Raw genomic sequence first — 19,062 nt, 5'->3', positions numbered from 1 at the left:
TAGATAACTACATACAAATTTTGATTTACTTCCACATTTAACTGTTCTAATTATTTACTACATATGTACGTGCAGCAAGCACACTTACCTACATACTTATACTAAGTATAGAAAACGAAAAAAAATACACTCAAATGTGGCAAGTCCGTGTGTTAAATATTTTTGCTGCTCATCGAAAGTCGGCTCTCTAATTCCATAAAAAAAATGTTATTTTTTTTAATTCTCAGACTACTGCACATCATTACGGTTTTTTTTTCTATATTTTTTGTATTCATCCTAATTCGTTCACTTGCCCTTAACTATTAACACACGCCTATATACTTACTATAATTATACGCATATTTATATGTACATATGTACTTAAAAATATAGTTATGCTGCCGCCTATTCAAAGCCTCATTACATTATTCAACTTAACTAACTACTCGTACATATATGTGTTGGTGTAGTTTTGTGTGTCTGTCAGTGTGTGAGTATAAGTTGCTCCAGTTTCGCGGCCATATAGCGTGCTTACCCAAATAAATTTTTGTGTGTGTTTACATTTTGTTTATTTTTGTTTCCAGTCCCGCCTTTTATACTATGTAAACATACATACGTATGTATGTGTTCATATGTGTATGCGCAGTTTCACTTTGATGCGTCATTATGGCCGTTGTTGTCTCATCTGTAATTATCCCAGGTTTACATGTATATATGTCTGTAGTATTCGGTAGGCCATAGCTATTATGGCTATAATGCCATGCAAATGCGTTTGATATGATTTAGTCGAGCCGCCGACATGCCCATGATACATCGCTGCTGGATTATCACCTGTTGAGGAAAAATAAAATGTAAAAGCGCTAGCTTAGTTAAAATGTTTAGTAATGGCAGTGTAAAAAAAATTGCATGTTATTAGCTATTAAAAGCGATTACAACCAGATCATGAGCGATTAAATTTATTTTCTTTGTTTTCCTTTACATACGGACAACATATTTGTATGATTAATAATCGGTTTGACCCATAAAGTTTGTATGCTAAAGGTAGGTGGTGGGATTGCGCAAAACTACGAATCCAACATAATCCAACAATACGACATGACACGATACCAGAGCAATACGGCAACGTGTACCTGCATACAACCAACGAAAAAAGACACGACAACATGTGGCCCATCGTCATCATGTAACCACACGACCAACGAACCTCACACAGGCGGCCTATAAAAGAAGCGACACAACCTAACAGGATAGTCAGCGGCTGAATAGCAACAACCGTATGGAGGGATTGCTTGTGATTCTTTATATAACACCACAAGACACTACCACTCCGAAGCAGAGAACCATAGATCTAACCGAAGTGAGGTCGTCGGACGGAATCTCATTCTCCCGAGCTTAAAATCGGCTCCGGTATACCATCCGCCACAAGCTACCGTGAACTCACGTAGGGGCGACACGCGATCGTTCGCAATGTTCCGTTCACCAGCGTCAGCAGAGCGCCGTTCACCAGCGCTCGCACAGCTCCATAAGTAGCAGAGGAGCGTCGCAAAGATACGCCATTACCATAGCGTGTGAGCGAGACCTACTGGACCGCTACTGGACCGCAGACAAGATTCTGAATCATCTGAAAATCAACAAAGTCTAAGCGGTAGAAGTTATACGGGGTCTGCATAGCTCAGTGGTTAGCGCTTCTGACTTTGTACATCCGAGATGGGTTTTCGAACCCTGCTGAGGTCTAGAAAGAGAAATCTGATGAGGAGATGTGGTGATCTCCAAAATAGCTGCTATAGTTTCTAACGCGTAGGCTTTTTTTTATTTTTCCTAACAAACAGATCGTGGTACAAATCTTAATACCACGGTTGGAATGAAGTTTTAGTTTGTCTACTGAACCTTTTTACTACGTAATGTGGAAATTAGTTGTACAAAATATTAGGCAACCTTTTCTTTTAACAAAAACTTAATATTGCACTGTGACTTCTGAAATTAATGAACCGAAATTTTTCTTACAAATAAAGTTTAAAATTCGCTTTTTAAAACTAAATTTTATGGTTTCTTGTGTATTTGGCTTGACACTCCAAGTTCGTCGCTAACGGCTGCCATGTTTTCGGGAAGAAGTGCAGCAAATAGCGCTGAGAGCTCCACTTTTATGCGCTTTCTCTAGAATCCCTGGGATTATTTGAATTTAATGAACTCCTGTAAGATACCTTGTGACTTAAATTATGGAGGGAACACATGTCCACCCTATTGAATGGCAGCAGCTATGAAAGATGCCAGAAAGGCAAACCCGAGCCTCCAGTCGATGATGGAGGCGTCGATTTACAAGGTCGGTTACAATGTCTTATCGAGCTGGGAGAAAGACTGAAGCCCACCGTCAACGAACTTTTTGACCAGGTATTCATAATATGCCATTTCTTGTAAAAGGATTGACAGAGACCATATATTTGTCGATTTTAAAGCTACTTTCGACAGCGCGAAAAGAATTTTCTTTACGTCACAATGTCTCTTAGGCGGTTACAGAGTCAAAAAAGAAGAAGAGGAAGAATAAATAAGCTGCCATGGTTATTTATGGTTATGCATGGTAACGGCCACTTAAACCTAACCCCAAATCAGAACTCAGTTAGTAACATGGCCGCTGGCCGATAAAGTACTGTTATACTTTCGACATGAGGGCCGGGACACCATAGGGCTGTACGGCTGACAGTAAAAGACACATGTTTGCTATGGCAGCAAACATAAAATTTGCAAATGCAATTCCAATTGCAAATCCAAGAACATTTCCACAACATCCTGAAGAGCCCTAATATATTTCATCGGGACTTATTTGTCCACAGAGTCTGTATGTTGGCTTTATTTTTAGAACGATTATTCTGTGTGATTCTATTTTTAACTCCACCCAGTCGAAACTCCTCGAACTTAGAATTCGTTTACGAAGCCAATTCAAGTGATTTTAAGGGAAAGTAAAGATACAAAATTTGAGTTTTCAGAGAAAGAAACTAAGGAGGTATACGTGTGTATTCCAATTATTTCGTCATTTTATGCTTAGAAAGTTTAAAATTGGGAAAATTTAAATATCACAACTTCGAATTCGTAATGAGTTTAGACGGTTTATGTAGATGTTAGCATATAACAGAATGCATGCAGCGATATAACCGCGATGACGCAGGCAAACAACGTATCTATGCGTAATCGAAATTGTGGCATGTGTGGAACAGTTAAATAACTATGGCAACAATGAGAGTTACATGTAGCAAGCAAACAAACGCTTAACCAATGCGTTATTTGCCGAACACTAAAAGCGTTGCTTTGGCTACATATGTACAAATTCTGTTGTGCATTCGAATATTTCAATACAACACTGCTGTCGTTGTGGTTTTGTCAATCTGTGCAAATACACAACCATACAAATGCTAGCCAACACAATACGAAGTTATATAGATAGTACATATATATGTATGTATTAGGGTGTTCCTTAAAATAGCTACGAAAATTTCAAAGTTTCAAAAATATTTTTAGGGGTCGATACCAGGGTTTGAAAAAATTTTAAATTTTTTTAAATTGCGAAAATTTCACATAATTTTTACTAGAAATCTGATAAGTTTAAACAAATTCATAGACTCGCTGGTTTACACATAGCTGGTCAAAGTCAATATTTTGGTAAATTTTTTACGATTTGAAAAAAATAAAATTTTTTTAACCTTGGTAGCGATCTCTGAATTTTTATTTTTCTTTTATTTATTTATTTTTTTTCTTTTGTGGTTGCCTTTACTTTGCACGTAGAGCCACATAAAACTGCGCCCTATGATGTTGATATTTTGACGGCCACCCTAGTATGTATTTTGTATATCGATTACATAAGGAGATACATAGTATATGTACGCTATTGTCATCGCTGACGCATTCGCATCTTTCGCTAGCCATCAACACCCATGTCGCCGGTTTGGCCACAGGCTTTTGTGTGTGTAGTGTGGTATTTGTACAAGCAATTTATTTGCATGTGTATATGTTTGCCTTAAGCGAATGTGGGTTTATTTTACTGTTGAGTGACTGACTGACTGCGGTTTTTGCGGCGCTTGACAACATCACATACGCAAACTAACGCACAGATACTGTACGTTTGTATTTTGGTTTGTAGCATTTTGCCAACGTTAAGCGATGCGTTCGGTATTTGTGGCAGCACGTAGTCTTTTTACATGACTGCAATAGTATGAATGTACATTAGAGTGCATCACTCTCCATACAAAAAAAAAAAAAATAAAATAAAATCGGTACCATTTTATCATTGGAACTATAAAATGTGTTATATTTTAAGACCTATGCTGAAATATTTCGGAAAAATATTAAGAACTACGTAAACCGGTCCCATTTGAAAATACCCCCAAAATCGACTTTTTATAAATAAATTTAGTTTTTCAAAATTCTTCTAAAAAATTGCTTCAGTGCATAGAAAAGTAAAGCTCGAAAGCTTGGAAGCTTTTTATAAATTTTATCAACGGGATGAAAATAACGATATTTTTTTCAAACACATTCTGGCCGAAGTCCTAAAATATAAGTTTTATGATTCCTGTAGGAAAACCGCTACCTTTTTTTTAGTGATGCACCCTAATGTACATATGTATATTTACAATCCCATATATGGCAGTTAGTTTTCTGGCGACGTTTTGCTTCACAAATATGCGCATGCGAATTATCTTCGTACCCTAACAGAGTGTAGGCTTAGGAATTTGCCGCCAATGGCATGGAGTTCGCGTAGTTCATGGTTTTGCAATTTTCATAAATTACTTTTATTACACGCGCACACAGAAAATATTTTATTTGTCATATGCATGCTTGTGGTAAGCGAATGCTGTAGCAAACTTCAACGACCGCACGCAGAAAGCCGGCAAATCAACGGCGTTGAAACAAAATTACAAATATGCTAAAAAAAAAAATCAATTTCTTTAAATACGCCACGTTTTGTATTACATTTAAATTCATTCGGCATTCAGTACGCAATTTGCATCAGCATTCAACAAGCTACAACAATCAGCATACACAATTTTGGTATAATTTTTATGTTTAGCGTTTTATGTTGCTACATTTTTATTCGCAATACCATGCGGACGTTCGTAAGTCACTAAAATACACACAAGTATGAACAGAGGCTTATATGTATGCACATAAATACCCCAATGCGCACACTTGTATATAAATAATTTATTTTAATGTGTTAACACATTAAGTGCAGCAGAATTTACAACTCGACTTTTTATCGCATTTTTTTTTTAGTTTAGTCAGATGTTCCGGAAAAAAAATTTTACTGGAAAATGGTGACAGCAGTTTTTTTTTTTAACTTCAGAATACATGTGGCTTTAGAAGTGGATTCAATTATGTATTGATGTGTATGGATAAGTGTGTGGTATACTTACTGATACATACTTATATTTATGTATTCAAAGTTACGATTTATAAATACCATAATGCTTCATATTTAGCAATGTCTAGGTTGGATTGAGCTACATTAATGTGCCAGTTGATTCAATTTACCAACTCACTTACATAGGTCTTGCAGGTCCATTGGTAATGGGTTGTACGCTAGGTTTGGGATACGCTACATGAAAATAGGCTACAAAGAAATACAAGAATAATCCCTCGGAGGGGACCCCCTTTTGACTACGATCACAGCAAACATTTAAAGGACTCAGTTTTGATGGTATGCACCTGTACCTCGGCTAGCTGTCATCAGCGCGAAAATGCGAAATGTATTGGACGGGGCAAAGATCCACTGTCGGAAAATTCAGCTTCTGCGATGCGATATCCGATAACGGAATGATGCCAGTTAATGCGGGTCGCGATAATGGTAACAGGGGTAGACGGCCGTCTGATCTGCTTGCAGAGTAAATTTTAATAATTTCTACCTCAACTCGACGCATAACACCGTGCGACAGTAAATTTTAAACACGCAAAAATGAATATATTCGCGCAGCTATGGGCAAAGTGTAGTAAAATTGCGTATTTAGTTTTTCTCTTCCGCGTCACATTTTTCTTTAAAAGGACTTTGAAATTTAAAAAATATCATTAATTCCAAAATTATTTAAAAAACCCAGTGCAATCTAGAACACCAATGTGGCTGAAGAATTGAAAAATATTTAATGAACAAAGACGAATCGGTATGCAAAATGTCTTTTTAAAATTTTGTCCTTGAATATACTTAAATAATTATCAATATTTATTTTTAAAAAAATTATAAACTAATACGACCACATCCTCGAATTCTGTGCTCCTAACTTTAGCATAAAAAATTAAATTAATTAAAAGTGTACTTTCAGTACTTATTCGTCCTTTTAAACCAACAACTGTTATGTTTTTAGGTTCGACAAAATTTTCTCTTTCATTTGGTACCCACAATGTTAAATTTTTTAAATAATGTTTGTGTTAATAATATGTCTAAAATTTTAATGCCCTTTAAAAATATCCTGACGTCAGAGGTTAAAATTGAGAACGCAGTTTTACTATATTTGGCCCATAGTTTCGTGAGTATATTGACTCTTCCATCTTCACTCGGCGGTCTTTGAAATCTTAGGTTTCATAACAGATAAAATGGAACCGTAACTAACGAGGCAGACAGGATACTTTTAAGTGCATTCATCCTGAACCCACCCATAGTGGCTGCCTGTGGACTGCACTTGGGTTTATTGTTGGCTCAGGGAGCGCTGGGCGAAAATGGCGACAAGCAAAGTTGTAAACTCCTTGAGTTTGGTAGACGACCGCGGATAGTCAAAGGAGATTTTGAAACTTTCTAAGGGTCAGCTATCGGTCTCAACCGGATAATCTTCATAGGGAACCTTGGAGTCGAGGAGGAGTCATCTTGCTTTTTCCTTCTCAGCTGCCTTTCCTAACACTTGGAAAAACAAACCAATACAAACAAACATAAATTTTTTAAAACTACTTCTACCCAGAAGCACACGAGTATTACAAGGCTTAGCAAAGCTAGTTGCGTTTATTTATTTAAGTTTACCAATAAAAGTAGTTAAATTGCTTTGAATTTTCTTATGCCCACACTAATAATCTTTAAATGTAAGAAGTGGACATTCGAATAAATTAAACTTAACCGACATATACGAGTATATCAATTACCTCGATTAGCAGGACAATTATCTAATATACTATGCAATTCTTAGTACAGTAAGAGTTAAACCGTCGAAGATATTTCCCATTGCTCTAAAGCCAGACAATGGCCCAAAGCATTTCTAATTAGACAATAGCTTTGCTTTACTAGCTAAGCAGTTTGGTGGGAATACATGAAATCGCACTGGCAATATCCTCTTATTTACTTCCCTCGATCGTATTCACTACTATTATTAATATCCCTTTTGCCATCGCCTCACTAATACATACATAGATAAATCTATATGTATGCGTGTACGTAAATACATGCGTGTCCTTTGAACAATCCTTGCACTATGTTTTGAGAATTTATGTGTAGAGTTCATTAGAGCGCGTCCTTCCATAATGTGTTACATTGTTGGCGTCCTCGTCGTTGTTGTTCTCGTTAGGTCAGCGACATGCGTTGCATTGGCTATTTGCTCCTACGAGTACTGCTAGTATATTTATGTTCGCTCTTAGTCTTAGGGGTAATGCTGTACGTGTAAAGTGACTTTGTAGTGGATGCTTCACATGCACCTATAGTTATGCATAAACATATGGGTGTATGTATATGTATGTATATGCATATGAACATACTTTATTGCTAAGTTCACTGCCTCTAGCATTTAAAAGGAGAGCACTGCTTATATGCTTACTTATGTACATATATGTGGAAGATATGCCTATGCATATGTGTATTAATTCGAAATCAAGCACACTAAAGCATATCTGTAATAGAATTTTGTATGTATATAGATGCCCTGCCTAAGTCAACAACAAGAATCCATAATTCTAAGTACCTATTTGTTCGCAGCTATTAGTTCTCGGTAGGAGAGGACAAAAAGTTATAGCCATATAAACTCATTCGTAAAGAAATGCGCTAGTTTATGCCTAAATAAGTTTTGAATGCTGCGTTAACTATTCTTTATTCTTGTAACTTTTTGATATTCTTGTAAATTTTCAACGTTTTCAATTAAAATTATCTCTTTTAGAAAATCAAATCAGTTAATTATCGTTGCTTTCCGCTAAAAGGAGTACTTTAACGTAGCGTAATTCCACTTAGTTTTATGTACACACAATTTGAAATTGACGATAATTTTCATTATTGCATAAATCAAAATAACTTTCACCTACACCAAAGCGCGTATTTATGTATAAAAACCAAAGTCATGCGCAGATTTTTTTTTTAATAAATTATAGAATGAAATACTGATTGATTGGCTTTGACTGACTCTAACCGAGTGTGCGCTTAACTGATGAATTGGTCACCGTTAGCTGCCGACTTAATTCAATTAGCGCGTGAGCTCATGTGGAACTATGTGAAAAGAAAGGTTTTTCATGTTCAAAATAATTTGACAAATGCTTGAAAACGTTGAATGTGATTAGCTTCAAATGAGTAAAATATTTTGGGGAAATACATACACATGTGCTTACACCGATGTATGCCTTTAAAACGCTAACGGGGATATTAACTAAACAAACGCAAATAAGTGTCCTGGTGAGGAAAGATGACGGTAGATAAACTATATAGTCCACTATGGTATTTCATTGTTAAATTTTATTTGGCCACAAATACACAAAAGAAAACTTCTACCCAACCAAGTCCACAATAAAATTATTTAATGCAAGCAAAAAGAGTAGCTTGAAACACAGTTACAGATATTTTTGGCGTAAAAAAGGGTGCATATGTACCTTTGTGGTTATCTAATTAAGTGGGTGACAGTTTGAACAGCCGCTGGCTATTTTTTTATTTTTTATTTAATTAAAAATTATTTTTTAAGTCTAAGTTATTAGATATATCTATAATAAAAATTAATATTTCATACTTTATACATAAATATTAAAAATTTGGCAAATTATCACCTAAATTTCATTTAATTATAGTGGGATCAAGTATAAGTTTCAAGGTATCGAAATTCATGATCTTAGTAATCCCTACCATAGTAAGGCATGTGTGCCGTAAAAAGCGACGACTCAAACGAATAGGTATAAGTGACGCGAATACCAATGACGCAAAGAAACGAACTTAAACGTCAGCTCGGCAGCAGGTATAAACCGCACACTGGAAGTTGGGTTAAAATGTCAAAATATTGTCCATCACGAACGTAGATATCCCAATCAAGTTGGAAATCGACCCGAAATGGCCAAAGGATCATTTAGAATTTTCAGTTTAAATGAAACCATTTTCATCATATGTGAAACCTTTTTCAAATTAAATTAAACCTTTTTCAGATAAGGCGAAACCTTTTTCAGAATCAATGAAAATGTATTCAAATTAAATGATATTTTTTTCAAATTAAATGAAACATTCTTAAATTAAGTATTAAACATTATTGAGCTAATGGACAGAAAATAAACTTAACCTATTAAGAGCCATTTGTACCATGTCTAGCTAACACTTACCCCTAGTTACACATTGTTATCTACGTTATCGACGCCATGCTTATAACAGAAAGTCGATAACGCCGATATGGTGTCTTGCTCGGAGAAAGTGTTAACCAAACGTGATGCAAGCGGCTCTAAGTCATAGTTTATAAAATGAATGAAGAGCTTGTCCATTCGCGGCTTTCGGAATTCGGATGATCACGTCCATAACATAACGCCAGAAAGCCCAGGCACAATGGAAGCATAACTTTGAAAAAAAATAACAAGAAGCATTTAAAGTAAAACCTAGAAGAAGACTTGGTTAAGGCAGAAACTTTAGCACGCCTAATGTATTTACAGGTTATCTTCGTGAGTTTCAAAAGGAAATATGGGAGACAACCTAATTAGCAGTCGAGAGAAAGATTAGCGCTAAATTTGGTATCAGTGCAAACAATAGCAAAACAGGTGCCAACAGGTCCAACCATGCAGGTGGATGCAACCTTGGATCCTTGGGGTCAAAATAAAACAAACACGCACATAAGAAGCTGATGAAGAGCAAGAGCAGGATGTCAAACTATTACGGAATTCGCTCTCCAAAAGTATATAAATATTTGGTGCTCACACATTTCGCCTAAAGGTTTGGTAGAGGGTCCCTACCCACAATTTAACACCTTATCCGAGCGGCAGACACTTCTTTGTACACTGAGAGAAAAATCAACCAAAAATTGGTTAATAATACCAAATTCAAACTTGAAAAGGAATCAACGTAATTTTAGGTTTATATTAATAACGCCTTGGTTGATATTTTCAACATCGATTTGGTAATATTAACCACAACTTTGTTACATTATCCAAATTTTTGGTTGTCGATTTTTCATTTGAATACGTTTATGTGCGGCACTTCACAGGTGCTTTTTCATAATACGGAGATACAAAACAAAAATTTGTATTATCATATTAACATGTTGCCTCTGGCGGGATCAGCAAATAACAACAAGCCTCTTTACACACTCAGCTACAGCCGCATTATAAATGTGTCTTTAAATGTTCAAGTTGAATCAATTTTCTTCGTCGCTTGATTCGGTTCTGCACTTCACAGAGGCTTTTTCGTAATTAAGAAAAACCAAAAATAGAAAAAAATAGAAATTATGTATTGCGCTGACGGAGTTCGTACTGCTGGAATCCAACAAATAACAGCAAGCACCTCTGCTCGTTCAGCCACTGCCATACGTATGAATTTATTCTTAATTAATCAACCTGAATCATATTTCTTATAATCGGCTTATTGACTATAAAAAATCAAACCATAACTTGGCTGAAAAACCATTGTGCTTATGGTTCAATGTAGCTTGTAGTAATTTCTTAGAAACCCCATTAAGAAGTAAAAATAAAACACCACCGTTTTCAGATAGAGGCAGAGACTAAGGAAGTTTAGGTTTTTATACCATTTTCTTTTGTCAGAACTGCTATTGAAATTGTACTACTAAACTCCCAAATACGTCAATAATCCATTTGTTGAGGTGCGGTCTGACCACAGCACCCTATGCAGCTAGGTAAGGGTTTCATTTTCTTCTTCTAATTAATTTTATTTTTTAGTGCTGCTGATAGCACTGAACCTTCTTTTACTATCGATTTCGTCGGTATGTGTAGAACTTGAGGATATTAGTACTTATTTTGCATGATTGTATACATACATAGAGAGTTATGTAATACAGTTTTGTTATTATGGTTTAGTAAATTTTATATTGTATAATCAACAACAACATATTTAGTTGCAAACGGCAGCTTTAGCGAGCAAGTACAACATCACTTTAGTCTCTATATTTTCCTTGTATTGATTCAATTTCACACGGAGTAGACGTAAAAGCAATATTGCTATCAAATTCAATTCTTATACTAAAATTTGTTCTAAATTCCTATAAATATGTGTCTGCATGTCAGAGAGCACACGTGAGCTCCATACGACTACCATTTCAATCTGTGCTTTTTCCTACTCATACCTTACCTTTTGCCTATTACACATTCTACATATAAATTTTTCCATGGCTTGCCAGTTCATTGACTTTGATTGTGAGCACATGTTTACAAGCATCAACTTACATACACATGTGCACGTACATAAGAACTTTCTTTGTTAGCCTGAGAAATGCCGTACCTAGACGCCCAAGTGTTTGCAATTATCGCCAGCTAAAGTGCAGCTAAAGCAACGCTGACAGGTGCTGAAAAGCAATTTAATTTATTGGAAAAACATGGTGAATAACTATTTGGAGGTGACCTGTTGCATGGTGTTTTATGTGGATATGTATGTATGTACGTATACACACATATACCTACCTATTTATATGCCCACAATTGTAATGCTTAATTTCTATTGTGGGAAATTGTACTGAAACGTGTTGTGCAAAGTTAAGGTAAAGTTCTGCATAGTCTTTTGAACGCATTTTTTTGTTAAATATGTGAGTAGGCTTATATTTGCAATTTCAATTACACATGCATTAATTTACCTACATACATCCATAGTCCAATAGGCCCCACACTTGAGTGAGTTTTTCCAAAAATTTCATTGTAATATTATTTTGTACAAAAATTCTACTTCACATTTCAATTTTCGCAATAATTTCCAACAATTTGGATCCAATATTTACTGAATGATCGTAGTTTTTACAATTTACGAAAATAAAGTTATGTGAGAAGGGGGCGTAGTTGGCTAGCATGGCAGTAGCGTATTCTTTTAACTTAGTTTTGTCTAACTTTGCTGACGCTTTCTGGATCCATCTATCTCACGAATGGCATGCTCGATGTTCGCCACAAGGGAGAGACAGTTTTGGTTGTTAACATAGTCACATAGTTAAAAATGCACGTCATATGATTTTTCGAGCAAAATCTTTTATATTTCTTAACTTTGTTCAAGCTGACTTTCTGCCAAAACTTCAGTAGGAAAGAGGTGTTGCTGTCAAAATAACATACATATTCAACAAAACCCTATACCAAAAACCTTTATGGACCACCCGAATTTTTGTGTACACAGATTTCTGGGCCATTTATATCCTATCTTTTCCCGTGGGCCACGAATAGATTTTACAATTCTAATGACTTCTGTCCGAAAACTATTGAATAGGTCAGAGTTCTTTGGCTATTTTGCAAGTCCTCCAAACTGGCTCCTTTCCTCGGCAATTCACCTACCTCATTGTCTTCCATTTTCCTATGGCGGGAAACCCAGACAAGAAAGACACTATTAACGTAGAGACTGGGCACAAGCTGGTATTTGGTGATACGTTATGCTAATGCCTGTCATAGTATACTATTTTTATCTCTATACGTACTTCCGATGCTTCTTGCTGTAATCGGCTGCAAAAGTGAAAAGTTGCTAAGTCTATTTTTACAAATTTTACATGAGAGAAAAACAAATTCTTATATCCATCCTTTTCAAGTATTTTGCAACAAAAAGCAGAAATCCATACGAATCAGAAGGACTCGGTGTTAATTAAAAGATTTCTTTCCGAGTTTTCCGATATTTTACTATCAATTAATTAGTATTACCTTTAAAAATATGCACTAACACGCTTGCAGGTTGTGTATTGCTAGCCACACAAGTGAAATTTCCCGAATGCTCACGCCGTGTTCGTTGAATTGTTAGCTCTGATGATTGGAAATCTGCGATAAATAGAAAATAGTTTTGAAAAAGTTTACTTAATAAATTTAACAAAGGAAAGGATTTATAATTTTTTTTTTGTATTAAATATAAATACACTCAACAATTTTGAAATCTGAGCTTGATGCTGTTTCCAATCAAAAACGTTTGTGGGAAAAGAACAATAATTTACACAAAAGTTTTTCATTGGAAACGGCCAATAAAATTGTTGAATATAATTGATATAAATAAGGCCATAAATAACAAAAAACAATAAATAAATAAATAAAAAATCCAGGCTCGATTCCCGGTTATTTTATTAAACATTTTTAAAGCACACCTACAATAAACTTTATGTTGGTTTGGTAAGTAACTATTGTTTTCGATTATTGTGAAATTCACATTTTTAAGTTAACACAAAATACTTGTATGTGCACAACGCCATGTGCCATTAGCTAGAAGTGCAAATTTGTATTTAATTTTCATTGATTTCCTATTAAAATGCGCTGCATTTGCAAGCGCGTTGAAGTCAAACGGAAATGCTAATTACGCAATGATATGGCAACCATAGCTACTACTACATTAGCGTAATTATTTATTTTTAGTTTAAAAAGCTTGTCTAAAAGGCCAGAAATTTACAAGACTTCGCTGTTTTCAGTGAATATTGTTTCGAGTCTTTTCCGTTAGGTTTTCAAGTTGACTGTATTTATACAGACTTCTCAAAAGCGTTTGACAGAGTGTTACATAGTATATTAATTCAAAAGCTTGCTTGCATTGGCTTTCGTTCTAGTTTTCTGCGTTGGTTGGAGTCGTACTTGTGTAACAGACGGTGTGTTGTCTCAATTGACGGGGCTACTTGTAGCCCGTTCGTTCCATCTTCTGGAGTGCCACAGGGTAGTATCTTAGGTCCACTTTTTATACTTTTCATCAATGACATTAGTAGTTGTTTTTCTTTTGCAAAATTTCTGCTTTATGCGGACGATTTAAAAGTTTTCTCTGTAATTAAAAACACATCTGATGCAATTAGGCTCCAAGATGATATTGATAAGCTTCATTTGTGGTGTCTGAAGTCACGCCTTTCCTTGAACATTAGTAAATGTTTTCAACTAACGTACTCTAAAATTTCCAATTCTCTGCTTACCAGCTATCATATATCGGCTAATGATCTAAATCGTGCAGATGAGATAAAAGATCTTGGCGTAGTGTTTGATGATCGATTTTCTTTCAATAAACACATTAGCTATGTAACTGCAAAGGTGTATTCTGTTCTAGGCTTTGTAAGACGCAATGCCTCAAAATTCTCGGATCCTTATACATTCAAGTTACTGTATTCGTCATTTGTTGGGTCACATCTCGAATATGCGGTTTTTATTTGGAGGCCGTATAATCAGAATGCTATAAACAGAGTTGAACGTGTTCAAAAAATTTTTCTCAGGTTTGCCCTTCGCTGTTTGAACTTTTCAGACCCCGTGCCGTCATATTCTTCACGTCTTATGCTTTTTAATCTCAAGTCCTTAGAAAGTCGCAGGTCTGTCTTATGACTTTCGTATACATATAATATTATTAATGGCATTGTTGATTGTCCGTTTTTGTTAGAGAGGATAAGATTTAATGTCCCCAGGCGATCCCTTAGAAATTTCCTTCCGTTTTATGGTTGTAATGTTAGAACGCAATACGCCAGCAATGCCCCGATTTATCGCGCCATTCGTGAATTTAATGCCACGAATAATGTAGACGAGGTAGACTTTTCAATCCCAAAGACAGCTTTTTTAAATCTTTTGAATTCCTATTTTTAGCTTTATGAATTATTTCTGATAGTTCTAAATTAATGTTGTACTCTTCTAGTCTGTAATGTTATTATAAAACCATAGACTAAATAAATAAATAAATATATATATAAAAAGGTCACGCGCATAACGGCATTTTTCTTTTATTATCTATCTGACTCAAATAAAATCGAAATTGTTCGGTGTTCTTAGTTCATTTAAGAATTCCAAGTTTCGAAGTAAGAGAAATAGTGTTGCTAAATTTTTCATAAAGGTTTAAAGTCAGAACGTTGCTACACTAGTGTACACTATTGGGACGCTCAAGTAAAAGAAAAAAAACGCCAAAACAAGTAAACTTAAATTTGTGTCATAGAATATGGCCCTCTTTATGTTTTTTCTAGATCAAGTGATATTCGAAAGTTATTTTTTTATGTATTGTGAATGAAAAATTTTCCAGATTTATCACTTGGTAGAATCCAAAACATAGGCTCGACTGCCAATAGGTTGTTTATTCCAAACTATTTTTTTATTTTTTTTTTCATGAGGATATAGTTTGCGAGACTTCCATATCTTTTGGCATATAAATTTTAAACTCGTTAAGTAATCGGTTACTAAAAAAAATTAATAAAAAAATTGGACTGTTCTGGTTAACGCAAATCAGAAATTCCACCAAAAAGCGATTGATTTTCTGAAAATTTAAAAAGTTGCCCTTTTGGGGATTAATTTCAATTCATAGCAAAACACATAATTTTCGTACTTTTAGAAATACTACCATTGGATTTAGCCTTCATTTGACATGCGCTGAAAATAACGACGATTTAAATATTCCACTGGACATTTTTACAGACTTTTTGTTTTTGGTTTCCATGTTCGTAATTTTCAATACGCTTGTGCGCTGGATAAAATTTTTTTTTAATCTGACTTGGCAATACAGGCTTAACAAAATAAAAAATAATATATGGGACGTTCCCAAAAATCAAATGACCATTATTTAACCCACACAAAATCGATCCAGCCTGATGTAAATACTTATCTAAATTGTATGATTTTTAAATTTCTCACTCACCTGGATCCGTTGAAACATTTATGCCTCGATCGCTGTCGTAGTTGATCATGCGGTTGTCATGATACCAAAATATAAACTCTGACGCCTCCGTATTTTGCACAACACGACATTGCAGGCGCAGTGTAGAGCCAGGCGTCAAATATCGTATTGGCGGGCCTGTAATTTCGGCGCGTGCTTCTAAGCGAATTGAATGGATAAAAACGCGAGGCGGCAAAGGCAGTCCAGTCGCCAATTGCAGAGGCCATGTAATGCGCGATAGAGCGACGCGGCAAAATCGCAGAATTGCATTTGTTGATTAAAGTGCAATTGTTGTTGTTGTTTTTGTAGTTGCATCAAATCAAATGCATATAGTTTGGAATATGGCAATGATGCGACGACGGAAAAGCCATGAAATTAAATCGAAAATACATTTGGCGAAAATTAGTAATCGAAAGCAATTAGAAAGAAAATGTATGTATGTATGCATGTGCAGATATGTGATTGCATGTATTGTTTGCGTTTGGTTTGCCTGTTTTTGCCTACTTTCGTGCGTGTAGCTTTGATTTGCATTATTCGCGCGATTGACATGCGTAGCTATCCGTTGGTGCTGCTAAGCGCCAAATGCAAAAGTGAAATTGAGTTCACACTGATTGCTGCCGCTACCGGTCACCGCAAATACGCAAACACAAATGCGCCAACCGTACGCTACGCTAATACTATTAATCTGACTTTTTCCTGCGCGGAAACTAGCAAATACAAACAAAACAACCGTACTTCCGACCAGTTTAATCCGCTTAGCTAAGTCGCCCATTTATTTATACGCACCACAAAACTTGATTTTGGTGCTTTTATTGTCTGTTTTTTTTCATTTACCATTTCCCACCGCCATCGCGGATTCAATTATGTTAAATGTGATTTCTGATTTGGCATCATTTGATTTAATTGAGTGTGCAAAGTGACTTTTGATGCCATTGGTGGAGAGAAAATTTATGGAATCAGTATAAAACACGAATTTGTTTGCGTATCGTCATAAAAAAAATATACAAAAAATATAACTTTTAATTAAGCAATAAACATATTCTTACATTGACTTCATTAGTTTTATAACTGCATAGAAATAGTGTTTTAATTTTTCAATTAACTCTAATTACCACGTACTCTTAAAATATTATTATCGAATTTCAAATTTTAATATCTAGCCAATTGCATAGGATTACATACAATTAATTATCTTTTAAATACTAGATACTATAAAAGAGATGATGCTTAAATGGGCTTATCATTGAAACTTTATCATTGAGTAATAATTAGAATTCAAGTGCGTGTTTTTCTTAACAAATGCTGGCTTATTGAAATTTTTTTGACATCATATGTATTAAAACCAACACGCGGATATTAAATTTTTGTTCAAATTGCTCTGTAAATATCGTTAGAATAAAATTATCCAGAGACCGTAACAGTTACAACTTTTATTAAGAAATCGCTCTTTAACGATTATTTTTTTACTTTTATTTAATTACTCCTTAAATAACCGTTATTTCTGACTATTATTTCATAAATCCAAAATAACAATAATTTTTGATTGTTATCCCGATAATCTGCCAATAACAGTTATTTTTGATTTTTAAATTATATGTCTTAGATAACAGTTATCGAAGGCTTTTTTTTTATAAAAGTCATAATTAGAACTCAGTTACTGGCCGAAAAACGGTAATGACTTTTAAACGAATGATTTAAAATATAAAAGTCTGTGACAGATTTATATTGATGACTTTTATATTTAAAAGTTTTCAATAACTGTTATCTAAAACATATAATGTAAAACCAAAAACAATTGATATTTTGGATTTATAATATAAAAATCAAAAATAATTGTTATTTTTTTAATGTTGCATAAAAATTCCAAATAAAAATTTATTTCCAAATTTGAGTCTCGGTTAAAAAAAAAATCGATTGGTATATATCACTTAGTGTTGGAACAATTCCTTCATAGTGAATTTTTACATGACAATTTTTATCAATAACTATTATGTTCGGTCTCTGAAATTATCTGATAGTTTTTTTTCTTGGATCTTAAAAGTAAAAGTATACATGGAAAATATACTGTTGTTTAGCCCTTCCTCGGACGGCAACTGGTCTGTAAGGCATATCCAGCACATTTTGTTTTATCTCGCCATGCTATTTAATACCGTTAACTTTGCTTACGCTCAGTAGCTGCCTGTTTAGAAGTGTTCTATACAAAAAAAAAACACTCAGTTTTTGTTTGACCCTCACAACGAGAAACTACACAGAGTTTGATCTGAGAAGCTCATTGCTCACATATATTAAAGTAAGTATTTTTATACCCGAGCGCACTTGTGCACAAAGTTATTATAACTTTAAATAAAAAAATTAAAAATAAAGGAATTAAGAAAGAACTATCAAGTAACAAGCATTCCTGTCTAAGCCTTAATTAAATTATTTTATCAAAATATTATTGTTCATACATTTAAATTTTTACTGTTAGTTAGCATACAAATTTATGTTAAAATATAGAGGCTCAAAAAAGACAAAATATTTCTTGCTTTTTTTTAGACAATATAACTAAAAAGTGGGAAAATACATAGTAACTTTAAACCAAACCGTAAATAAAACAGAAAAAATAATCACAAAATCACCAACTCATATGCTCGTGCAGCCGCTGTGCCATTAAGTGCACTAAAAAAATGAGCTCAAGGACGCGTCACTGGCGTCGTATGGCAATATGGTGTAGCACTTGCCTGCACGGCCACCCACGCATAAGCTCACACTCCTACACAAAAACATATGTATGTATGTACATATGACAGCATGTATGTAAATATAATCGCCACATTAAGTGTGTTTGTAAAAAGAGTAATTTGTGGCCATGAGCGCGCTGCCAACCGAAGAGATGAAGTGCATTGGCAGTAGGGTTAAATGTTGGCGCTGGTAGAGCAGAGAGTTTTATATTTGAGTTGGCTATGAAATTCCCATCGCCATTTAAATGCATATTTAAATTTGTAATAAATCTCTTCGCGCTTTTTGCAAATGTGTAAATTATATCTATGGTTGCTCATTAAAACATTTCCTATTCGCTATTTGTAGAAAATATACAAATTCAAATTTATTGTTATTACGATTTTATTTTGCACATGGTT

General features: G+C 34.7%; 1 protein-coding gene across 2 annotated transcripts in view; it reads right to left on the bottom strand.

The window, feature by feature from the left end:
- Positions 1 to 210: 210 nt before the first annotated feature.
- dpr13 (defective proboscis extension response 13) overlaps positions 211 to 19,062 on the bottom strand; it is a 111,148-nt gene continuing 92,296 nt past the window's right edge. The window contains exons 5-7 of one of the 2 annotated variants that reach the window (XM_017606460.1): positions 15,926 to 16,099; positions 13,003 to 13,116; positions 211 to 810 (exon numbers count right to left, since the gene is read on the bottom strand). In XM_017606460.1, coding sequence (XP_017461949.1) covers positions 671 to 810; positions 13,003 to 13,116; positions 15,926 to 16,099 — 428 coding nt within the window. In that variant the 3' untranslated portion in view covers positions 211 to 670. Of the gene's footprint in view, positions 811 to 13,002; positions 13,117 to 15,925; positions 16,103 to 19,062 lie in introns of both variants that reach the window. The other variant, XM_017606452.1, reaches the window with a different exon arrangement.

The sequence above is a fragment of the Rhagoletis zephyria genome, unplaced genomic scaffold (genome assembly GCF_001687245.7).
Source record: "Rhagoletis zephyria isolate East Lansing unplaced genomic scaffold, Rhagoletis_zephyria_1.1 Rzeph_scaffold_00161, whole genome shotgun sequence".
NCBI lineage: Eukaryota > Metazoa > Arthropoda > Insecta > Diptera > Tephritidae > Rhagoletis > Rhagoletis zephyria.
The sequence above is the reverse complement of the archived record's forward strand: the minus strand, read 5'-3'. Positions and strand labels throughout refer to the sequence as shown.